Below are 25,175 nucleotides of genomic sequence, written 5' to 3' on the forward strand. Positions count from 1 at the left end.
ACAAAGGCGACAATTTCCTACTCGTCTAAACACACTGAAATGGTTAACCAAACCTTATTTGGATTGACTGGCTCTTGTACAGCCGCTGCAGTCATGCCCAAACACGCGGCGAGTATGGATGATCACCACTTGCATAAGTTTTGGGGGGTTAATTTCGCTCCACGCAACAATATAATCACTTTACGGAGTATCTGCCATGCTTTCTACGTGCCCCTAATTTCAATAAATTGAATGAGACTGATATCGTGGGAACATTTAAACAAATAAAATCAGATTTAAGGTCATGGGTGATACATGATGCTCATATTCCTTGAAGTTTTCTTCGGTATTTGAAGCATGCGAACCTGATTGTGAAGTCATCTTTAATGTCAATGTGTTTTTTTTTCCTGTTGATGCAATAATATCATTCGTTCAAATAATATATTTTGTTCATATTTTGCAATATCATTTTTTCCTATATTTATTTATTTATTTGTACACATATCAGTACTACCAGCTGACTGCCCAGCCTCGCACACAAGTAATGTTGCTTATGTGGGCTGGATCTGTAACCATGACATGACTGGATGTAACAAAGATTATTATTATTATTATAGAACCAAAACACAAAAAGCAGCGACCACCTGATTTGTGTTTCACGAACTTGTGTTTCACACACACACACACAAAAGAAAAATTCTGCACGCATGGTTCAACCTGTGTGACAAGCAGGCCATCTGTGAATGGAGCAACTTAAAGAATAATTAGGCAGGAAAGTTTGCACTACCGTAGGCGAAGGAACTTGCTTTCATCGATTTTGCTAAGGATGGAAATAAGCCATACCTGCCAGCAGGTGCTTCCTTACCCTTCTGATTATTGCCAGCAGGTGCTCTGGTTGTCATAAGACAACCACAGTGCCGCGCAGGAGCGCTAGTTGCGGACGCCACCTACCGAGAAAAAAATTTGCCCTGGCTGGGGGTACAGTCCATGGAGAAAACATTTGCTTTCCTCCTTGGTACAACCGGTACAGCAAGCGGTCCTCCTCCATTTTGCTGCAATGTCGAATGCACTGTCAAAGCACGAATTTCTCCGCGCGCCGGTCTGCGTGCGTGAACTTTACAGCAATGGTTTGCCACAGGTACTTGCTACGTGTGGAGGGACATTTACACCATCTTGTCTGGATCAAGCTCAATTATTTTCACCGCTGAAATGTCGCGAAAGCACAGCTACCTGCATTGATCGCTACGTCAACGGTGCGGTGTAGGCCACGAAAAAAATATTTAAAAAGCTAGTGCGAAGGAAGTGTGTGCGTCTGTGTCATTTCTTCTTTTCTTATTTTTTTTTTCTGCCTGCAGCACATTTTTAAATGTCTCAAAGCCGAAATATGTTTTGCCACAGGAATTTTCTACCTAAATAATCATCAGCATGAGGCCAGTTCTTTTTTTTTATTATTTTTCAGGTAAAGAAATGATTGCAATTGTGGCTAAAATGAAAGAGAACATGGACACTTATGGCAATTTCATGCTTCAGAATAAAATTTTGAGTCAGCAGGAGGTTATGTCCACTCTCAGGAGTCTGCAGCAACTGTGGGTACTTAGGGATCTTTTGCGTGTCCTGCAGAGTTTACGTTCCGAATTTTCAGACCCGGAATACTGTTATTTCATTCTCACTCTATATACTGCGCTTGTTTTGAGATACATACAAAAAAATTAACAGATCATTCACACTACTTTTGTCTGTTAACCTGCATGTGATAAATATGCACAAGTTTGTGGTTCTTCAGTGCACAGCAGCGTGAAAAGTGTTAGGTTACGTTAAATTGCTAGGTTTAACATCCAGAAGCTGAAAAGCAGACTGTGAGGGACACCGTAGTGGAAGCCTCCATATTTTAGCCATCTGGTGTTTTTGACTACACACTCCAAGCGCAGTACATGAGCATGCTTTTTTTTTGTTGTCATTAGGTCTCTCAGAATACAGCTTCCGTGGCTGGCAATCGAAGCCACAGCCTCGTGCCAAGCAGCGCAACGCTGTATAACCATAGAGCGGGTTGAGGAAGAAGAGCAAATTGTGAAAAGAGAGCAATGAGTTCGAATATGAGTTTATTGATACAACTATCTTTTTGTTAACCTTTCTTTGTAATAATTTTATGGGATGTTTTTTAGCTGTCAAAACAGTACATCTCTTGCTGTTTGCACAAAAAAGTTAAGCCCCTGTGTTTGACAGGTCCTTCCTATACGTGAGGCCTCGTCTACTTTGTATTTTTCATGCGATTGTGCCCGCTCGCATCTACCTCATTGTTCATGTAGCACTGACTTATCATATCGCTAGCCTGGTGCCAGCGGTACAACCATGCGTGTACTGAGGGATCCATTTCGGAGAAGCAGCCAGACAATGCAGGTGTTCTTGTGCACAGCTTGCAATATCGGGCACAGAGCAAAATGAAACACGCCCCAGAAGTGCACCGGGCAACAAAAACGTGAGGAAAACAAAATGGGATGGGGCGGGGGGGTGAAGAAGGCGGGGACTGTGACCTGCACGTGACTCGATCCTGTGCATCCGTATGGGACAACACAAGGAAGTAATTTTTATTGCGGAGGCTAGACAGGGCAAGTGGCAAGAATGTCCATGTTAGCAATGAAGCTCACCTCCTGAAATAATGGGTTCGCAACACTTCAAAGATTTCTGTCTCTGCTAACAACGAACCAAAAGTTCTTGCAGTAGAACACTCCCTAGAGGGCACGTAACAATTTCTAGCATGCAACTATATTTGCTTTGTGGCCTGGTAAGGAGCCCTATAAAGGGTTATACCTTTCTGTCACTGTTGTGCTGATGATGGAATAAACATGCAAAAGAGTACTCCACTGCTTCTCAACTATACAAGTTGACAACTATTCAAGCTACAGGACAGCTTTCTGTGGCAATGAAAGAAAAGCTATGAAGGCAAATAGAAAACATGAGTATACTCCTGGAAAAAGTCCAACATTCTCATCCGTATTAGCTAAGCGGGGGATATTTGCAACAGCAAAATAAGACAAAATACACTAAAGAGTGTCACATTTGAGTTACTTTTCTGCTTTCATCTTCCGTGTTGAGGCAAATGCAAAACTGCTGCACACGGAAGCTACACTGATTCCCAGTACTATACGTTCCAAGAAACCAAGAGCGCTGTCAAACGCTGCTGGACTACTTGGCACAGTAACACATACGCAGGCTCTCTGCACCTGTAGCTTTCCTTTCACTGCCACAGAAAGCTGTGTGTGAGTATATCCCAAATGCCCATTCTCCTTGGGACGAAATCATTGCAAATACCGTCATTGGTGTTTCTGATGGCAAACATAATCTCACTTCCCTGTGACTATCCAAAACGCATGTGGTGAGAGATAAAATGAAGAAAACCAGACTGGTAACCGTATAATAAGCTTTATCAAAGCCAAAACAAGGTGAAAAAGAAAAAAAAAAAGAGTAAACATGTCTTGCAGCAAAAAATGTATGAAACAAAGTAGCACTGTAAGCGCAACAATAAATCGTTCAACAGCTAGACCAATAAATACATATAAAGAAAGAATATACAACAGTTTGAACAAGAGTTCATTTTATACATAGGCAGCCTGTGTTGCTTTTAGACAGCTAAGTATGCCAAGTCAGAAGATCTGAGCGCAACACACTACACAAGACACAATGCGCCCTCTAAGCATTTAGCAACCGGCTAGGGTCTTGAAACGTAGACCAAAAGCAGGCAACCTACCCGAGCTTACTCAAATACTGTGGCGTAGTCAAAGAAAGAGCTGCTGCAGGTTATGGTACATTTGACTGGTTGCAAATTAATTTGGAGTGATGTGGAGCTGGAGCTCAATCACAGGAGTCATATGATCGTATTAATTTTGTCGGACGCCTTACACACTCTCAGGTTAAATGTGAGAGCGCTTCCGAGTGGTCTGAGCTTTTTAGTGGTGCTGTGAATGGACCAAACAAGTTTGTTAAGACTGATGAACATTTCTTTCTTGTCTTTTATTAATGCGTACGGCAGACTATACTTGCGCCAGTTTCTTTCTTCTCTTTCGTGATCATGGTGCATGCTGGGGCGGAGCTACTATACCGGTGCCATTCCAAGCGCTTCCTTTCAAACAGCTAAATGTACCCCCAGATCGCTCTAGAGTGTTTGAATATGACCAGTCAAAAGTACCATTCATTTTATAAAGGGACACTAAAGAGGATTATTAAATGAGTCACTGCTCTTTCAAAGCACGCTCTGAATTTTTGTTTTTTTTTCAAATTCGGAAAGCTTACTTAGTGATGGAGAAAATAACCACAGCCTATACCACCAATGACGTTCATACACTGTCACCAATTTCCTAGCGTTTCCCTATTTGGGTTAATTTTCTTAAAGGAAAAATCCAGAAAACTTGCCAGTTTGAGTTTTTGTTCATTTTCGGATGTGATATAACACCCTTCTGTCAGTCAACAACCAATCAGCATCAGCCAGAATCCACCATGTCATCGTGAGCCGGTACGAGAGCTTCAAGGTGGCGTTGCCTCTTGTTGTTTTACTTGGCATACTTTTTGGCATGCCAAGCCAGCACTCGCAGTTACACTGACACTGTAATATAATAATATGTAATAGGCTAATTTAATATTTTTCATAGTGCCCTTTCTAACTCTCATACAAGAACATCAGCTCGCTTCACCCACAACACTTTGACTCCTACTTCAGGGAGCCTTCTCTCTCACATATACAGTTACATTTGGAAGCATCATGCACAATACACTACTTGCAACACAAACACGCGAAAGATATTAGGCTACACTGCAACAATATCATAAATAAGCAGCTCGCTCATGGGCTCTCTCATATATTGCACTGTTGTTTGAAACAACATGCCACTGCTGCAATGTGAAAAGTGACTCGTCAGAACCCATAACGAAAGATACTGACTGGCCAATTGTGTGTTCAGTTAACAAGAACTTAAAAAGTGAGCAGTGCCAAGCCTTGCAATTGCAACAATTATCACAGCTGAACTCGATCTCCAGCGCAAAGTACTAGATCACAGTAAAAAAAGTTAACGAGTCCAGCTGTTTCACATCCCAAAAGGCAATCCTAACCAGTGAAACCTGTTGAGTGAAATTTGAGGAGTTGAGTTTCAGGATGCAAGCCAACTGGACAATTAAAACTGAAATTTTTTTACTGTGGTGACCCCTATGCATTCTTTGCATTTGTTTTGTAAGTGAGGAATCAACTACATCATCATCACAGCTTCGTTCAGCCAGCTTGGCGGTTAGCAGACATTTTGCGGCAGAAAAACATGAGTTTACCAAGACCATGCATTGCATACAAGAAAAACAGATTTCACAAATGCTGGTGCAGCACACAACAAACCCAAACCAACAACAACAACATGGCAGCAACATTCCGGATGCTGAGATTTCATTACAAGACACTTGCCAGTTATGGGGTTCTTCAGATCGGTGCTAAGTCCTTGCATGGCTGGCAACTGAGAGGAACTGGCAGGTCCAGCAAACCACTGCATTTGCAAGGTTTGCCCACAACCATTGTCTGCATGCTTACTACAACATTTACATCCCTGTTAAGGTTGCAACAAGCAGGTTTCATCAAGTGACCATAGCAATTTAAAGCATACTATCATCGCTGTTCACTAATTGCACGTTCTGCACCAGATACCAACCAGAATGTTTTGGCAGTGAACTATAACAGGTATGAAAATCAAGCAAGGCTGTTTTCAGGGCTGTCCACAAATAGATGTAGCCATAACACAGGAAATGGCAAAAGAAGCTTGCACTTACACCAAATTGCCAGTATACCAGTGTCCAAAATGCCATAGCAGAAGCAATTACTGAGGCTCTTATGCTGAGCAGCAGATGCTGGCAAATGCTGCAACACTTGCAAGGTTGCTACTACAAGTTTGACGGATGGCATGCCATTTTCATAGACTTCTTGCAACATGCACTGCGTAGCAATGTAAGAAAAATATGAGGCAGGCAGATGGAGAGCTAGCCAACAGCGTAAACCAACAAACACAGGACTGCACAGGACTAGCGCACATGTCATAAGAGCGCGATAGGCATCACAGGCAAGTTTTCTTGAATGCTAGGCTACTCAAGAAAACAAGAACTCTGGTTGCGAACAAATGTTCAAAGCCAACTGCAACAAAATTTTCAGCTGAGCAAGAAGCCTAGTTCCAGATAGCGTAGATGTAGAGCAGCCTCTGTGCAAAATTTTCCTTGAAGTATGAGTGGATGCATCAAGAAAGGCTTTCAAGAGTTGTTTTTAAAACCAAAGCTATAAAGAAAAGAAAAAGAAGGACCATTACCACTCACTGCCCATGGTGCGCTGAAAACTCTCGGATAAAATGTGCTGGGACTTGTGTCCCATCCACTAACCACCAGGTGCGTGCATTGTCTGCTTAATTACGATTTAAAGGCTGCTATTAAGAAAATGAGTTACCAGCCCTGCAGCTTTGCCAAGACTGTTCCAGCAGTATATGCTAGTCGTTTATTACCAATTTAGCAAAAGTTAAATATTGTTGCACTTGCCACTGAACTTGCAGACCATGACACAGCATCGACACACCACTAGCAACTAGTTGAATGATCAAACTAAAATGAAGAATTAGCTAGTACTCTACAGTTAGCCAACTCGACTAGATGTGAATGCTACTTATAACACCCCCATTTTGAGCTGCTGGCATCAATACTGCTAGGTAACAGGGTTCTCTACCTAACCTAAAAGGTAAACAAACAAGCAGACACTAAACAAAGACGGTTACAGGCCAGATTGGCCAATTACTCTTCTGAAACTCCCTTGCCATCTGCTTGACAAATGTGGGTGGCTTATTAAGAAGTGACAACTAAGTTCAAATGTCCATGCTTGGGTTCTGCACCAAAATTGCAGTGCAGATTGCATGGCACTACGAGATTCACAGTATTTTTAATGCATTAGATCATTCTTCTGTAGGACAGGAATTTTGAATGCTTTACTTTGAAATTCACTTTCGAACACTATATGGTGCTTCTTCATTGTTAAGCAATTACCCAGCCTTGGGTGGGCTGACAATGACAGCTTGTGTGAGAATATTAAAGTGGCTTTGCTGCTTGTATTTTGCTTTTACGCCTACTGCTGGCATGCTACGCCTCCAGTATCAACAAAAAATATAGATCGAGCCTTTGTAATAAGTATTTTTTTTTTATCCATTCTTATCACACCACAGTCATACAGATGACCACTCGACACTGATAAGGTCAGAATTGAAGGAAATCAATAATCTCTTCAACAGATCAATCTGTTACCAGTACAGTAGCCATGATTTCTTACTCCATACGTAATGGAGCCGTTCACCACCGTTTATTCATTAACAGTTCAATGATGGTTTCTGTTCTCAACATATGACTTCTAACTATACTTTCACTTTTGCAACATTCACTATCATGCCTCACTGCAGAAACAGGTGTTTGTTAATGCTGAAATGTTTTTGTCCATGCTGTGAAGTCGTGAAAACAGTCCTGACAGGACATGTGCTCAAAGGGTTTTGTTCACTGTGAAAAATGGTTCTCCACAATAAATGCATCTGGAGGTCTTTTGTGAGCATGTAAAGTCAAGTGCAAGACCTAACTGGCAGGAATGGTGCATTATGACAGCAGGATAAGTTGCCACAACTAACACGATTGCAAGTTTGGCTTTTCTTATTCACATGTGTAACATATTAACCTTGGAAAGCTTGCGTGTCTGAACTTTTATTGGTTATTGGAGCATCCTAGTGTTGTGGCACAAAGCAGATTTACAAACAGTCCCAAAAAAGGTGTGATTCACATACTGGGTGCATGAGGTATTTGAAAACACGGTTTCTGAATGCCACAGATGGTAACATTCTTGTTCCATCTGTCTAGGTGCCTAGCTTTCTCTTCACCAGCCTCTCCGTCACCTACGTAGCACTAGGGTGTCAGCTTCCAGTGTGACACACCATTGGCGATTGAGTTTCAACAGCAGGTGGTGGCCATTATGAATGTCAACCCTGAAAGACCAATTATGGCCATTGTGAAGAAGCATCAATCAAGGAGCAGATTCAGCCGCCAAGCCTTCTGCGCATGACTTCATTAAGTGCCACTTCTAAGAAATAAATTTGCTTGCTCCCACAAGGCCTGCCCGACCCAAGAGTGTCTGGCTGTGAACGTCTGTGGCCCCGTTGCCCTAAATACAGCAACCTAGTTCCCTATATAATCTAGCTATGCTGCTGTAAGGGCAGTGTTATTGGGATGGAGACTAACAAACAACCACACAATGCTTAAAACATGCTATAAGCTGTTACTGTGGAATCACTGCTGAACATAACAGGCACTATTTGATCTGAGCACGCAGCCATTATTGTAGCTGAACTCACTCAATAATTTAAGCCGACGATAGTTTTATTCAACAGACCTAGATAGCAGCAGTGACAGAAGCAATGTAAAGGTTTTGGAACAAATATTTTGATCTTCTCTGAAATATCATTGATAATTTGTAGTCATCATTATGTCCTCAAATACCTTGCGCACCCGGTATCCTTGTGAGACCTGAAGACAGCTCAGACATGATTGCTTTTCGTCTCTATTCTTATGCCATTACGTATGCTAGAAGTGGCGGGTAAAAAGAAAGGAAAAAAAGAGCACTAGAATATGCCATGGTTAGATGCTGAAGGCAGCCCCTCCATGCGTACATGGACACGCTAATCATTTTCTCATGTTTCTTTACCTAAAATCATTGTTTCAGTGCTTAAGAACAGTGAAGAAGATGTGACATTGGATGCTATGTTGGCATGTTGACTGTACATTCAAGATTTTCATGTTAACTCGTGGCATTCGAAACACACTTCATGGACATTTTTTGTTGTCTGTGATGACATAACAGTCAAGATAAAATTAGTCCCAATTTTCGTGAACGCCCAACAGCAAGGATACGATTGAACTATTTCCTTACAGTTTCACATGCATACGACAATATCCAGAATGAATATTTTTTGTAGTCACTTCCTAATTCATTTTGAAGAAGATTTAAGGCAATGTACATGGGGTTGCATAAGAGAATGGTACAATTACTTTTTGGATGCGCATGGCCCCATCTGGCTGTTTCAATTGGACACGAAAGTAGGAGGCATTAAGAATAATGGTGTTTCATATCATAGCAAAATGCCTTCACAGATTTCCCTAGCAGAGAGACCACTGTTTGAGAATCGCTGGTTTGGGTGAGTGGTGGGCACCGACAACGATGCCTCAGAAGTGATGCCAGGTCATGAGCACAGACCCACAAAGGCAGGCACCTGGACATCGCACACATTGCAGCTTTCACCAGGCACGACGACAGCCACAAATCTCAAGGGGAACCAGTGATGCTCCAGCTGGGGTTACAAGGAGCAGGATGGTGGCAGCCCTATGACGATTCATCGCACGGCCTATCGGGACGGGGCGTGTGGATGAAAGTGGGCTTCTCCCGTTTGGGCTCTGAGGAGGCCACCTCCTCGCAGACATGCACCATAATGCCTGGCTGGGTTTCTGAAGCTGGGTGGAGCTCGTGTGGCTCACCTGCAAGAAGTGCATTGGTCTGTGTGTCATCATCCTTATCATCATTATCATCACCTATTTAATGCACACTGCACGATGAAGTCCTCTCTCCCAGCGATCCCCAGTTAGTAATGCCGGCTTGTGCCAGCGAACTCCTTCCGATGCGAGCAAATTTTCTAATTTCATCACAACACCTAGTTCTTTGCCATCCTTCAAACACTTACCTTGGCACCTGTTCTGCAACTCCAATAGACCTATTTAACTATTCCTGCAGTTCAGGAATAGTTAAAGTACACCAGACATACAATTATATGTTAAGCAGTCAACTCAAATTAGAAACTCGTAAGAACATAACAAATTTGCGCGTTCTGGCCAATTTAAAGATTAGGCATTCAAATTATCCCACGCATCATGGAGAAAATTGGGAAGTAGACACAGTACGATTAAACTCTGGAAAAGAGCGCTTGTCTTACGCTCTTCCGTCCCTTCTGAATCACTATACCTTAAAATTTTGACTTGTTTGATTGCTCATATCAGGATATCCGCAAGTTATATACAGTGATGTATAGCTCTGAGGTTTCTACTACTTAACACTTGTTTTATTACAAACCTTGTCCCATTTATCAAATCCATAACTATATCGAAGTGTTTCACTTGGTTGTATGTAACTGTTTGTAACAAGTTGATTTCTATATCGTTTTTTCCTGTACCTTCAGCGTATTTATTCTAGATATTTGTAATTTGATAGCATTTCAGATAAATGCATTCCCTTTTTTCTAAGAAACTATTTTGTATTTATTTTTATGACGACTGTAGAAACTCCTTTAACTTTTCTGTATTAGCTTTACATTTCCATTACTTAGTGTGTGCCCTACAGTACTACGCTGTCTGTTAAGTTTCAATTTTTGATTTATTTTAAGGGAGTGCTGTTACCTCTCCAAACTTTTTCTATGGGGCTGTGACCTAGTCAAGCTGTTCTGACAAACCGCTTTTTGTCACAGTCCTTCTCTCTGTATCATTGACAGAATGAAAATAAAGATTGATTGATTGATATACTCGCTCACCAATATTTTTGTAGGCTACGGACTCAGTCACACTCATGTGCACTAACACTTGTCGGCACTCACTCACATTCCTACTCATGCTCACCAACTCTCACTAGCATTCATAGTCGCATCCACTCACAGTCGCCGACAGCCACTCATGTTCATACTCTACTCAAGACTACCTGTCACTGGCTTTCGTTCGTACTTACGGTAACTGGTACTGCTGTTCCCACTCACGCCCACTCAACTCACCGGCGTTCACTCCCGCTGACACTCATGTCCACTTGCAAACTTCGCTGCTTGCTAAAGCCCTATGCCACACCTGTCAAATGAGTGTGGAGCGAATACGGACCAGGGTACTTGCGAGAAAGTATGCCAATTTATGACCCCAGTTTATTTGGTGATGTGGTGCAATGAGTAGCAGTCATAAATGCTACTACTGCTCATCACCAGCACTCCAGAACACTCCCTTTCCTGCTTCATCCTGTTGGCACACAGACAAATTATTGGGCAGCTACCACTAGTTGTCAGCTGGTTAGTAGATAACTATCCTGCTACTCTGGCTAAATTTCTGCTCGCTACTCCATTTCATGCTCAATCGCCACTGGATGGTGACTCGGATAGTGCTGACCATGCAATACAGTGACAGCTGTTATACTTCTGGCTAGCGAGACGTGCATGTGATATCTCTTTTCAAGACCTTTGCTACCAAGATGACAAGTCATGCATCGAAAGTTACGGTCAGGTTAACTTGGTGTTTGATATGTACCCAAACGTCTTCACAGCTAAGCTCAATGTTCATTTAGAGCGCAAAAGTACGCACCTGGTGCAAGGTTGGCCAGAGCTGTAATAATGTCATAGTTGATGCATGGCTGCTGTTCCTCAACGGGTTCCCAGCCTACGGGTGGTGATGCAGGCGGCGAAATGAGGAACTGCCGATGAGGAGGCGGGGGTTGTAAATGGCCGTCGTTGCCCTCGTCCGGTGACGCTGTCTGCAACATTACGAAAATGTTTTGTGATTAAGTGACAGATTGCCCGACTTACGAGTTTTGACATCACAAAGCAACGATGGTGCTATGAGAGAGGCCACAGTAGAGGGCCCTGAATAATTTGGACCACCTGGGCTTCTTTAATGAGCAGTTAAATCTAAGCATACAAGCTTTGTTGCATTCCACTGTCACTGAAGTGTGGATGAGATGGGAGGAAATTGCGACCTCACACTTACAAGCAAAATGCTATGGCCGCCATGGTGGGTCAACGCCCTTTGAACCTCGAGCAAATACTCCTGCATTCACCACTAGAAACATAGTAGAGACAGCAATTTCTCCTACCAGATTGTTCCCAGTCACTAGATCGCACTAGTCAGTCATGGAACTGATACATAAAAGTGTACCCCTGCTCCCCCTCGTTTTTCTCATATGGCTGCTTTTATAGCAAGGCAAAAGAAAGCAGCATGTCCAGTGATAGGTGAAAATGAAAGTGGCAGACTGTGGGTCAATCCTCTATTGCATGAATTTGTGTCGTGAAAAAATTAAACGAAGGGTTTGTTCAAGCCAGAAATGCCCTAGCAAACTTCGATTTTCCAAAGAAATGTATGGTTGCGATTTTATGAATGGAAATTGTCACTTATCGTATATGATACACCATGCAGTCAAAGGTATATTTTACAACTATACAGAAAGGTGTCTGAAATTGAGAAAAACCTTTAAAGGGCCCCTGAAATGGTTCGGAGAAATTTTGTACACGCGTAGGGTACAGCTTAAGTAGAACATTCGCACCACAATTTAAGTGAAGCGTTACGTATTAATGGAGCTACAAGCGATTAGAAGTTACCCTCCTCCCTAGCCGTGCATTTCCTCCTCAACTCGTTCGCCGAGCGAGCGGGGCTAAGCTCCGCCTTCACTGGTTTAGCGTCACGATGCGACGTCACATCGTCCACTTCCGGTTGTTTTGGAGCCCGCCCCCGCCAGCGCGCAACCGCTTGGCCGTCGACCCCAAGCGAGAGCTATCGAAACAGCGTGCGTTGCGAGCATTCTGTCGTAGCGCCGAACGTGTTTTGTATTCCGGTAACCACAGGCAAGCTGGTCATTTCGGCAAATAACTGGAGGCATAAACTCAAGCTGATGAAGGAACTTTAGCGTAGATGTACGTGAGCGGCCTGATTGGTCTGCACGGTCCATACACTTGTTGGCGCAGCGCTTAACCAGCCAAACAAAGCTCTAATATTGCTCTAACCAAGTGTAAAACATTATAAACAATTATAAAAACAACGTGTTGATGATTACACTCCTGCGAAAAATACACACCAGCAGCAAAGAGAAATACACTTCGTTGCTGCTACTGTGTATGGTTGAGCTCTGTGCCACCAGGTGGCTGCACCGTGCAGGCCATTCGCATTTGCCCTTCTGCTCATCTCATCGCTCATCCCGTTACGGCAAAGTCAAGCGGCCAGACTCTGTCCCCTTGCGCTTGCGTTTGACCTAATACCGGACCCGCGAAACGCTATTGCGTTAGTAATCTTCCGGTGTAAAGTGACGACCACAAACGCGCAAATCCTGGCGCCGATGGGATAGCGGCAGTCCGATGCGCAGCAGCCAGTTCGCTCGTACGCTGCCTTGCAGAGGGACACGATGTCGCAGCTTGACATATTGCCAGTCGCTACGTTTGCAGTCCACAAAGCGCCAAAGTCGAATCATAGTGCTCGCGAAAAGACTGAGAGCGACTCTGACCGCGGAGCTCTCGTCAAAATGGAGTACTTTGTAACACAAGCAGACGACACTTGCTGTGTGCCGGAAGTGCTTAAGTGTACTGAAAAATTATTCTTGTGCATTCTCTTTATGTTACTTTCTTTTCAAAAAAAAATAACTAACATTCCAACTATTACAAAGATCATTTGTTTACCATAAAGTTGGAAAATTTATCGATCACGCGGCCTTGTCAGCCAATCGGATAGCTCGCCCAACTGACGTCGTATGGGTGATTTCGGTCATATGGGTAGGGGCGGCTTAAAATTCCGCCGAGCAGTGTGCTGCGATCGGCAGTGATGTGCATTTTTAAAACCTTATAATAAATTACACGCTTTACGCGGGGCACTTAGATGTGCCAATTAATGATCAGAAGGACCTACTCTAACGACTCAGTACGTTTGCAGAAAATCGTCAAAAGCGTTTCAGGGTCCCTTTAAAAACATCAACTATTGAAAAACTTAGAAATTTGATGTAATAGATGAAGTGTATTTCTTGCAGCTTGATTCAGTAAATTCTTGAAAATTTGATGACGCCATCCTTGAACTAAAATAAACTAAAATGCCAATATCTAAGCTGGATCCCTTAGTACACTTCTTTTTTTATGTGGATTCTTGTTTTGTGCAGGCTTTAGGAGCTTGATGCAGGCAGGAAGGATATCCACTGTCTGTTCATCCAAAGAGTTGTTTGCTGCTGCTCTTGTTTTTATATCTTGGAACACAGCTGGCCCTGCACTATGTCTATCAATAAAGCAGCTGGAATTTTCGCTTTCTGACATATTCATCACAATCATGGTGCTCAACAAAAACATATTTTGCCACTAAACTGCCCATGCTGTCATATATGGCACAGCAATTAATGCTTGCCTCACGGAACCACCTGAGAACATGAATATTTATCACATTGAAAATGTCACAGTAGACCAATTTTTCCTGTTGCACATTCAAGCGTACCAATAAAAAAAAAAAAACTTGTTTTTTTCAGAAATTTGTTACACATTTTATAAGCTGCCCGCACACATATTTTGAGAGAAAACTAAAAAATTATTTCGACAGTGACAGCCGCAATAAATTTATTTGCTACAGAGGACACCGATTATGGACAAATGTGTGTTGATATTTTTGCAGTGATCTTATTAAGTTATAAGCAGTTCTATGAGTATCATATATATCACCATGTGATAAGGGGTTAACACTAAATCAGTTTAACACCTGGTAAAGTATTCTTCATTAAAATGGCAAGGAAGGGTGCATTATTAATGGACAAACAACGCCCATACTTCCCTTTCTTGAATTTTGCGTCGAAGCTTTACGGGCTGGTACGTCAGTGTGGCGTCACAGATTTAAAAGTATTTTCTCATATTAGGCTTAGATTGGTGCTGAAAGATCCTGAAACTTGCTAGTGGCCCAATGACGACAGTGATGGCTATCGCTGGTGTGAAGTAGTGAATGGTGGGACACAGCAAACTGAGTTTGGAGCTCCAAAAGTGCCCCTCACCAGGCTCCGTATTAAATTTTAGTTATATGCTGAACAATGTAAAGCGTCATCTAGGGAGCGTCCTATCACAAGAATCTTTAAAATCGGCTCATTATTAGAGGAGACAAGAGAAATTGAAATGCTGCACAGAGATGCTGCTGGAAGGCATGCTTCACTGCCAACATCGATGCTCTCCTTCTGCCTTGAGTAGTATCTGCAAGCAACCTTTTCTTCCCTGCCTTCTGCCACACAGAAGCTGAGGGACCGCGTCTGGGTTCATGTGGTGAGCCCCGCCTCTCTTTCTTTCCTTTTTTTTTTTTCATCTTACTCGTTCTGCTGCACAGCGAACTCCCAGTGGCGGTACTGCATGTTCTGCAATGGACAATTTACCAAGGTCATGTGCCATCATAGGCGGTGTTGCAGGGAGTGCTTCTTACGCAGAGCCACATGTGTGTGTGACCTCGTCTTTCTAGCTGGAAGCAGGGCTCCCTCAAGAAAAAGGGCATGCAGTCACTTGATACTTTGCAGGCACGATTGCCACTGCGTGGTCTATGTGCTATACTTGCCTGTTTGCAATGCCCAAACCTAGCGAGGGATCCTTTAAAAGAGAACTGACATGACACTTGCAACTTCTCCCTTTTCTTTTTGCATTAAAGGACGGTCTGCACTTTCTAAACCCTTGAAAAAATACTGGCAAGCATTACAGTAACAAATAATTCACTGTGTAATGAAGAAGAGGAAACAAGCGGCTGTGTGCCACGGTCACTCGTGCGTGGCATTGTTGGGGGTTTATTGATGATCACAGAAGGTCCGCAAACACAGTTCAGAAAAGAGCAGTCGGGCCAGACAAAGGCTTGCGCACTAGCGATGGTGGCGCAGAGCTGCTGGCTTCATCTTCTTCACTACAACTGTAATACTTCTTTCTATGAACTAGTTTCAGTTTTCGTATCCTGGAAATGGATGTGCCATGATGTCGTGATATGTTGGCTCGCTTCGTTCCAGCGACCACTGCAGCTGCCATACACATTTGCAAGCCAGATAAAGTGCACGCAGCATTCCTGTCTGTTATTCCTGAGCAACGTCTTCATACCTAGCCTTGTTGCTACATCATGTGAGCAAATTTCGCTCTGTGCTGTGACATCACGATGATGTCGATGATGCCAGGGCGGCATTTCAAGACAAACTTTAGCATCAAACTTACAGGACACCAAAGAGAGAAATAATTTCACCTGCATTAGTAAATTACCTTTCCACAACATGAAAGATGCCACTCTTACCCCAACGAGGTGCTTGGTAAGCCAGAAAAGGCGCAAAATGGAAAGACAAGTAGCAACGACACCTCAAAGTTCCTATACCAGCTTGCCATAACATCACGGATTTTGACGGTGTCCGTTTTTGCCTAATCAATTCTTTATCGGCAACAACGGGCTACACTGTGTTCTAAAGGGGCCACAGACTGAATCATAAGTTTTGGGGACTTTTACTGAGCCAATGTAGCCCAAACAGAAAAAAAAAAAAAGAACTTTGATATCCGTGATGTCACGCTGACATACCGGCCTTGGAGCTTTGGCGCAAAATTCAAACAAAGGAACTCTGACCTTCATTTTCTCTTCTAATAATGAGCCTATTATCATGAAAATAATGACAACAGAGTTCTCAAAGAACACTTTATTGGTATCAACTGATTTACTGTTTCTCTTTAGTGTGCCTTTAAGAAATATAAGCATTTCATAACCTTCACACTTGCTTTATGTAACCCTTTTACATGCTAAAAGCCTGGGGGAGGATCTGTACAACTTTGAAAATACTTGTCAGCACATCTGTAGCCGCTGTCACAGTAAAGGAAGCACAAAATGAAATGGTGGTAAACAGACCTGAGCGAAGTAACAGTTGAGAATGTTTTCGCCAAACTGCATCTGATGGCAGCGAATGCGTGCCAGTGCTGCAGAGTCTGGGCTCTCAAAGTTGACCCTCGCTCGGTGGAAACTGCGGAAGTACGAGAAACTGGCACCGGGCTCGATGCACTCGAACATCTCCTCAAACTTGGCCTGCACAGGAGAAGTACATAGTTGAGCCCAGTGATTCACACAACTCAGTTTAGGGAGGGAAACTGGTTTGTGTTACTAAACCTCTGACAGCCGTGTTTTCTTTCCTTTTTTACCAGTTTAGCAGACATATTTATTTACTACACATTGAAAACCAATCTGGGCATGGGAATGATGCAACAATGGTGCTGGAAAACATGCTCTGTTTTCACCCTTTTCAGTTTTCAGCTTTCAACCTCTCCACAATATCAAAGCTGTGCTGGTCCTTCCACTCCACTCAGGTTTCAGACAGACCGGCAGAAACCTGCAAGCTCTTCTTTGCCCCATGGGACGCCATGATGATGCAAGTTTTCATGGCTCGCCTGGGACTAAGAGCTGCACCGACATCAACAACAGTCACTTGCCTGCACATAAACGCCTGCCGCACCTCAATGGACTTCGGTGGGTGTAGGAGTCACGCAACAATGCCACTGAAAAACGCACTCTGTTTACACTTTTCTTCAGGTGAGTTATGAGCTACAAAACGTTCTGACGATCATTTTTTTGTTGTCCTCCCATGGCTACAAGTCCTTATGCTGAATACTTATGAATGTTTCTGTGTGTTAAGATTGTTGCTTTCGGGCGACGGTGAAATGAATCCTGGGACGAATGGAGATGATAGCAATAAAGACCTGTCGCAGAAGAGCGGCACGTCACACGAAGTTGACTGCATTTCAATTTTTAATATTCTGCGTGACTTGCAAGACCATTCAACTAAAATTGACCCTAATCATTAACTCCATGAAAAGCATCAAATATAATCAGAAGGAGTTGAATGACAAAGTTGCTGATATTTCCACTAGACTCGGTTCGGTCGAAAACTAATTATCAAGCTTTGACTCTGGTCGCGATGACATACCATCACTGACATTGACTACTGAAGCGTTAAAACAAAAAAATAATGCACTGAAAGCTAGGTTAAAGGACCTTGAGGGTAGGTCCTGGAGGGACAATCTGGTATTCTCCGGTATTCCTGATGTGCGGGATGAATCCTGGAAGGCGTCCGAAGATAAAATTAGGAATGTGCTTCTTAAAGAATTGTTGTTATATCCTACTGTCAATGATAGCTCCAGCGCTCATCGCATTGGAAAGGCTAGCCCAGAGAAAACTAGGCCAAATGTTGTCAAGGACACAAACTTTAAATCCAAAGAGAAAGTGCTCAGCCTTAAAACAAAGTTGGGAGAGTCGAAAATTGTTGTCCCTGAAGACGACTGCCCAGCCACTTCAAGATGCAGGAACATAATTAATGGAACGAACTGGCTAAGCAAACCACGCCAGGGCAATTATTATAACTTCACTACGAGCTCCTTTTAAACAGCCTACGCTACATGTACTGTCCAATAAATGATAGCTTTTGTGAACAAAGCAGAACATATGCTTCAAGTGTATGTGCTGCGATGCCTCATACTGATTTTTCATAGCTAACAGATAAACCCTGTCAAAGTCACAAGTGCCTAACAACATCACAGTTCACTTTACCAACATACGCAGTGCCATTCAAAATCACGAATTGTCCTCCACTACTCACACCACTTGCCCTGATATTGTTATTCTAAAGGAAACGTGCTAAGTGATACTGTTCATAATAGAGAAATATTTTGCACTAAACAATGCTTTTCGGTATTTCGCTGTGATCGTTCCTTTCGGCATGGGGGTGGAGCCTTGATTGCTGTTTCTGAGGACTTGGAATGTTTGCAGTTTGATGTTTTCATGGAACTCAAATTCATCTGTATGTCTTCAAAAGCTTGTATTATGTGCTTGTTATCGACGGCCGTCAACATTCATTGGGTTTCGCAAAAATTTTAATTAGGTTTTAAACACCATATAATACTACATTTCCCAACCTTCGTGATCTTTTATTTTGCGACTTTATCTTCCCCGATATTAACTGGTCATGCACTGCTTTTAGTGTATGTGTCAGTACACCTGAATCACCGAATTTTGTATCGGTCTGCTCCGACTTTTGTTTTACACAGGTTATTACCGAGCCAACAAGACTGACATATTTCACATGTAATACATTAGACCTCTTGCTAACAAATGTACCAAATTTCATTTCCAACATTAATTACCTGACAGGGATAACTGACTATTCAGTACTTGCAATCGTATTGACCTTATGATCTTCTAAACCACCAAATAAAAAGAAAGTTATATACAATTATGGCAAAGCAAATTTTTCTGCTGTAAATGAGGCCCTTGAGCATTTTCTTGACTATTTCCTCACCGACTTTGACCAATGTTCAGTCCACGCTAATTTGTGTTTATGTAGGGACAAACTGCCACAAACAAACATTACAACTAACCTTCATTCTCCGTGGTTGACAGGTAATTAAAACATATCGACTATAAGAGAAAACAAATTTTCTAGAAAGTGAAGTCCTTGGGTAGACTAGAGCTTTGGTCAAAGCTAAAAGAAAATAGAAAAAGTTAAAAAAAAAAGAGCGCTAAAAGAAACGAAAGTTTTTTTAAATGTGACATTGCGTTCAATGTTAACAAACAATCCTAAGAAGTTTTGGGGCATCATAAACGAGCAAGAGCAATTAGAAATATTACTTTGCGATTTCCAATCAAATCCAATTCCGGCTACTAAATGCGCTACTATTCTAAAAGAAACATTTCGTAAAGCCTTTTCACACATTTCCAATCCAAGTTCACTTGATTATGACTATCACACTGCCTTCCCGATGGATCTGATAAGATTTGATCGTTCTGGAATCGTTAATGTTATTGACAACTTAAAACTAAGCTCATCTTGCAGCCCTGACAACATTAACTCTAAAATATTAAAGAACACTAAAGTTTAGACCACTAGCATACTATGTAATATATTTGAACAATTTTTCAAGCTTGGCATGTTTCCAGAGGACAGGAAAATAGCTAAGGTGGTCCCACTCCATAAATCTGGTGACAAGCACTCACCAGCTTATTATCGTCCAATATCGCTAACCAGTATTTGCTACAAAATCATGGAGCATGTCATATATTCTCACTTTGCAAATTTTTTTGAAGCCAACTAATTTTTCACCCTTATACAACATGGCTTTTGAAAATTTTTTTTCTTGAGAAACACAGCTTCTCACCTTGAGTAACGATAATCTTTTCTTGACCATGGTTGTGAAGTCGATTGCACCTTCCGATATTTTGGGGAAGTGTTTGATAAAGTGCCCCATAACTTGCTTCTTTATAAACAGGGAAAACTGAATATGGACCCTAACATACTGGTGTGGATTGAATCCTTCCTAACAAACCGTTCACAATTCGTGCATGCTAACAGCTGTAGCGCCTCGTAAATTGCACTAACAGCTCGTGTACCGCAGGGACTGGTGCTCAGTGCCTTACTTTTTCTTGCCTAAATTAACTACCTACCTACCAACATTTCAGGTTCAATTAAACTTTTTGCTGATGACTGTGCTATTTATTGTGTGATTAAGAATACTAACAATGCTGAATTGCTACAAACTGACCTGGACGCAGTCTCTGTCTGGTGTCATCAATGGCAGATGACCCTTAATGCAACTAAATGCAAAGCACTTCCCAAGTATTAAAACCAAAAATCTTTCAGTATATTTTATTAACAACACATCTTTACTATCTGTTACATTGTACAAATATCTTGGTGTTTTTCTAACCTTGAACCTCGCTTGGAATAATCATGCTAGCCACATTGTCGCCAACGCTAATCGCAAGCTGGGATATCTAAAAAGAAATTTTTCTATAGCTTCTTCTACTGTCAAAAATAATACTATATAATATATCTTTAGTGCATACTAAGTTAGAATATGCTAAGTCAATATATATATACTAAGTTAGAGTATGCTTTGTCAACATAGGACCCCCAGACTAATAGCAGCTATTAAAGCTGTACAATATCGTGCAGCCTGTTGTTCTAACTATAAATGTTTAGAAGGAGTAATGCGCATCAAGAATGTGTTATTATTACCGTCTGTTGAGGTGCATCGAATGGTGTCACGACAGGGCTTTTTCTTTAAAATTTATCATACTAATGAAGACCTAAAAAACGCACTGTTCATCCCGTCTACCTACATTTCATCACACATTGATCATCCGCATGAGGTTGGCATCCCACTTTGCCGCACTACTGCTTGCTCGGCATCTTTCATACCCATAACGTCATTGGAGTCGAACCACCTACAAGCAGGCAGCTTTACTTATAACTAACAACACTAAAGAATTAAAAAAATGGTTGCAGGTCCATTTTGCAATAGATTAGGATATATGGGCTTCCTTTTTCATGATGCAATCCTGCATGGCGATGATGCTGATTTTGCACATATATGCGTTATTCATGTTCTTAATAACATTTATATAATGTTCTTCCTAACTGTATCCTCATTGGTTTGTATTATAGCTGTTGTGAGTGTTTCTATATAGTTTTATACTTAATATCACGTTTGGATAGTTTTGTTTCTTACCTTAAAATATTTATTGTGCACTGTTGACTTTTTTCTATATTGTGTAATCACAATTTCCTTCACCTAGAAATCCTGTATAATGCTGCTGCAAAAATTTTAATCTACGCAAGTTAGATATTATTTTAACTAATCCCATGTATTGGTCTTATGTTCCTCTTTGTAACCACCCACTGCCTCCTCTAATGGCCTTACATGGGCCATGAGCGTACTGGAGACAAAAATATTGACTCGCCATCCCGACCTTGCGAAAGTGGATGGCCAGTTAAGCTGTTAGAAAACCACTCGAATGCCGTCGATGGGGATATGAAATGCTTCATTGTTCTGCCTAGCCTTAGCCTGACACCCTTGTTGAGCTTTACAATTTTGCACTCTTCGACACTCATCGTATTCACAATGTTCTTCGGGAGTCTTAACTTTGTGTGGTCTACCCATAGCAGTCTTGCAATGAACTGAATGAGTTGCTAGACAGGTCTCCCTTTTATATGTGAACTTTGGTGACGTCACTCACTGATCCGTATGCTACCATTGCCCCTTTGCCACCACAGCAGCTTACGCAACCGTAATCTTTACGGGAAACACACACGTGGAGAAGGAGTGTGCCTCGCATTGTTCACAGGTGCTTGATCATCCATCGCACGGTTTTCATGCTTGTTTTGTGATTTTCTTTATTGAAATTAATATTGAGCTATGTGCTACACGCCTGATTCCAAAGGAGACAAGCACTTCTTTTTTGTTACTCACGGACACAACAAATTGCGACCGACTAGAGGCTAACAGCTTAGCTTTAATAAACAAACAAACAAATAAATAAATAAATAAAAAGATCTGGTCCAGTAGAACTGCCGAATGAAAGCCTACTAATGTAGGTGTGCTCACTCTTATGTGATGTGCCTCCATCGACAAGGCATGCGCTCTTTGCGATGATAAAGAATTTGTTTTTTCAAACAATAGGCTGCAATCACGCAGTCTACAATGCACTGCAACAAAATGACTAAGCAAGTTTTGAGCCAATGACCTCAAAAGAATAGCAATTGATCGATATAGCAACTAACCATATTTCTGAAGTGATGTTTATTTAACGCACGCAGTAGTAATTCTGAGACCTTTAATGCTTCACTTACATGCACATACTCCAATATTGTTCCACTTTGCTATGGTACTCCCTTAGTACTGTCGTCCACGAGCATTGAAGAATGATGACAACTGTATGATGCCGACGCAGTGATGGTGGAATGATAAAGAAAGAATCATACCAATGGAACGAAAAAGGCGCAAATGGACAATGACATGATGATAATGAGATATTGATTCTTAGATTATGACAATGGTATAATGACGACAATGTGACGATGCCATAGGGACAAAGAGATGAGGACGACTTTATGACGATGAAGGTACGATGACACCGGATGAAGCGAGAATGACGACGATGGTATAACAATGGATACATTGCAGCATCTTTATGAAGATGGCACAATGATGACAATTACATGACAACAGTGCCATAATCAAGAATGAATGATGACAGCATTACGATAGAATGATGAACAAGGAATGCCATCGACGACGGTGGTAGGATGATGACTGCATGATGACAACTGGATAACATACTGAAGCAATGACAGCGGCATGACAATGACGGCATGAAGAGAGTTGGATGCCGAAGTTACAGTAATGGCGACGAAAAACTAAGATGGCATCCCGAAGGCGGTATGACGACAAATGCACAATGATGCAGTGACGACGATGGCATGACAATGCGATGAGAACAATGGGATGATGAATGTATGATGACAATGAAGGAACTATGACTGTATGAGAGCTCTATGATGATGATGGCGTGACAATGGCATGAATAAAGTCGGATGACAAAGCAGGAGTGATGATGATGATGATGGCATTACGACGATTTCATGATAGCAACTGTCTGACAGTGACGCCATCACAGGGGTTGCATAACCACAACTGAATACAGACAATAGGATTACAACAAAATGACGAAGAAAGAATGACAATGGAATGACGTTAATGAAGTTATGACAATGATAAACCGACATTGTGACAATGAGATGATGACAACAGCGTGACGAGGATGCAACAAGCATGATGGCATCAAGAAATTGAACACATATGTAGCGACTGAGGCTATAAGACAACTTGGACCACTGTGTTGTGGTAGAAGGTGTGAGGACGACAGCATGATGAGAGTCTGATCGCGAAGCTGGAATGATGACAACGGAACGACCACTATGACATCATTATGGCAGTGTGACAACGAAGGCATGACAAGTGTTAGATGACAAAGCTGGAATGATGCGACCACGATGGCATCAAGACCACATGCCCATACACAGTGGCCCAAGCTGGTAGACCCCTTAGGCCACTGGGCCGGGTAGAAGGCGCGACGACAATGGCGCAATGATGGTAAGCTTACGAAGCTGGAATGATGGCAACGGAACGACCACATTGGCATCACGACAAGGTGCACATACCTAGTGGCCCAAGTAGGTAGACATCTTGTGTCACTGGGTCGGCATAAGAGGTTAGTTAGATAGGCTCAAAATGGCTGAAGCAGACAAAGAGTGCTGTTCACAATAAGAAAATCTATATAATCCCAAAGTTAGGACAAGTATGCCTTGTCATGGAGGCATCCCATAAAAAATGAGCACGTCTGCATTAGTCTGCCTTCAGCTGTCCTTCATGAAAAAGTTGTGCATCTTGCCTGTCGAAAATGTAATCCATGCCTTGTACTTTGCTGTTTGTCTTTTCCTGTCTTTTTTTTTTGCTTTAATTCCAACTCACATCGTATGTGTGTGATTTCCTGTTGTGAAGCCACTGTTCTTCCAAAATAAAATTTAGTTACGAGTCAGCGCTTGTTTAAGCCATTTTCCATTGTCTTCACTGTTGAATCTATTGTAAAAACTGCTCTAAGCAGAACAGGCAACATAAATAGAAAAAAACATGGTTGCATGAGAAAAAAAATTATGAGCATCTATTCATACAGTGTGTCAGAGAGTTCAGTTAGGTTATTCGAAATGAATGCAGAATGCAAGAAGGGAAGCTTACACATATTAGTTCTGGTAAAATATGTGGTTAGAAAGTGCGTTAGGTAATGGCGCATAGGTCTTGTTGACAATAGGGAGAGGTACAATGCATGATCAGTTGCCGAGTTGGTTAAGCACGGGAAAAAATTTAGGCAACATTTTCTTTTTGCCAATTCCGGCAGTTTAATGTTAGTATTCATGGGTTCATAGGAGACCCACACGTTTAATAGTCTCTCAGACATGTTCTATCTCAAGAAGAAAGTTATGCACTGCTAGATCACTGACCATGTGCTGTTACGGGCAACTATCTCACTCGGACAGGCCGCCAATGGAATATGAACCTGGCAATGTCTAACGCTAGAACGTTATCTAGTGAAGCAAGTCTAGAGGTGCTATTGCAGGAATTAGAGGACAGTAAATGAGATATAATAGGGCTCAGTGAAGTTCCAAAAGAAGCATATACAGGGCTAAAAAGCGGGCACGTCCTGTGCTACCAGGGCTTAGCGGAGAGACGAGAACTAGGAGTCGGATTCTTGATTCATAAGAATATAGCTGGTAACATACAGGAATTCTATAGCATTAACGAGAGGGTGACAGGTCTGGTAGTGAAACTTAATAAGAGGTAGAAAATGAAGGTTGTACAGGTCTACGCCCCTACATCCAGTCATGATGACCAGGAAGTCAAAAGCTTCTATGAAGACGTGGAAGCGGTGATGGGTAGAGTGAAAACAAAATACACTATACTGATGGGAGACTTCAATGCCAAGGTAGGCAAGAAGCAGGCTGGAGACAAGGCAGTGGGGGAATATGGCATAGGCAC

At 42.0% G+C, this 25,175-nt stretch overlaps 1 protein-coding gene across 1 annotated transcript in view; it reads right to left on the reverse strand.

Annotated features, from left to right (window-relative positions):
• Positions 1-3,380: 3,380 nt before the first annotated feature.
• sra (RRM_RCAN_like domain containing protein Sra) overlaps positions 3,381-25,175 on the reverse strand; it is a 30,708-nt gene continuing 8,913 nt past the window's right edge. Inside the window, exons 2-4 of the mRNA XM_075695155.1 lie at positions 16,666-16,839; positions 11,395-11,563; positions 3,381-9,546 (exon numbers count right to left, since the gene is read on the reverse strand). Of these exons, the coding sequence (XP_075551270.1) occupies positions 9,395-9,546; positions 11,395-11,563; positions 16,666-16,839 (495 nt within the window). The 3' untranslated portion in view covers positions 3,381-9,394. The remainder of the gene's footprint in view (positions 9,547-11,394; positions 11,564-16,665; positions 16,840-25,175) is intronic.

Source organism: Dermacentor variabilis, chromosome 6, assembly GCF_050947875.1.
Source record: "Dermacentor variabilis isolate Ectoservices chromosome 6, ASM5094787v1, whole genome shotgun sequence".
NCBI lineage: Eukaryota > Metazoa > Arthropoda > Arachnida > Ixodida > Ixodidae > Dermacentor > Dermacentor variabilis.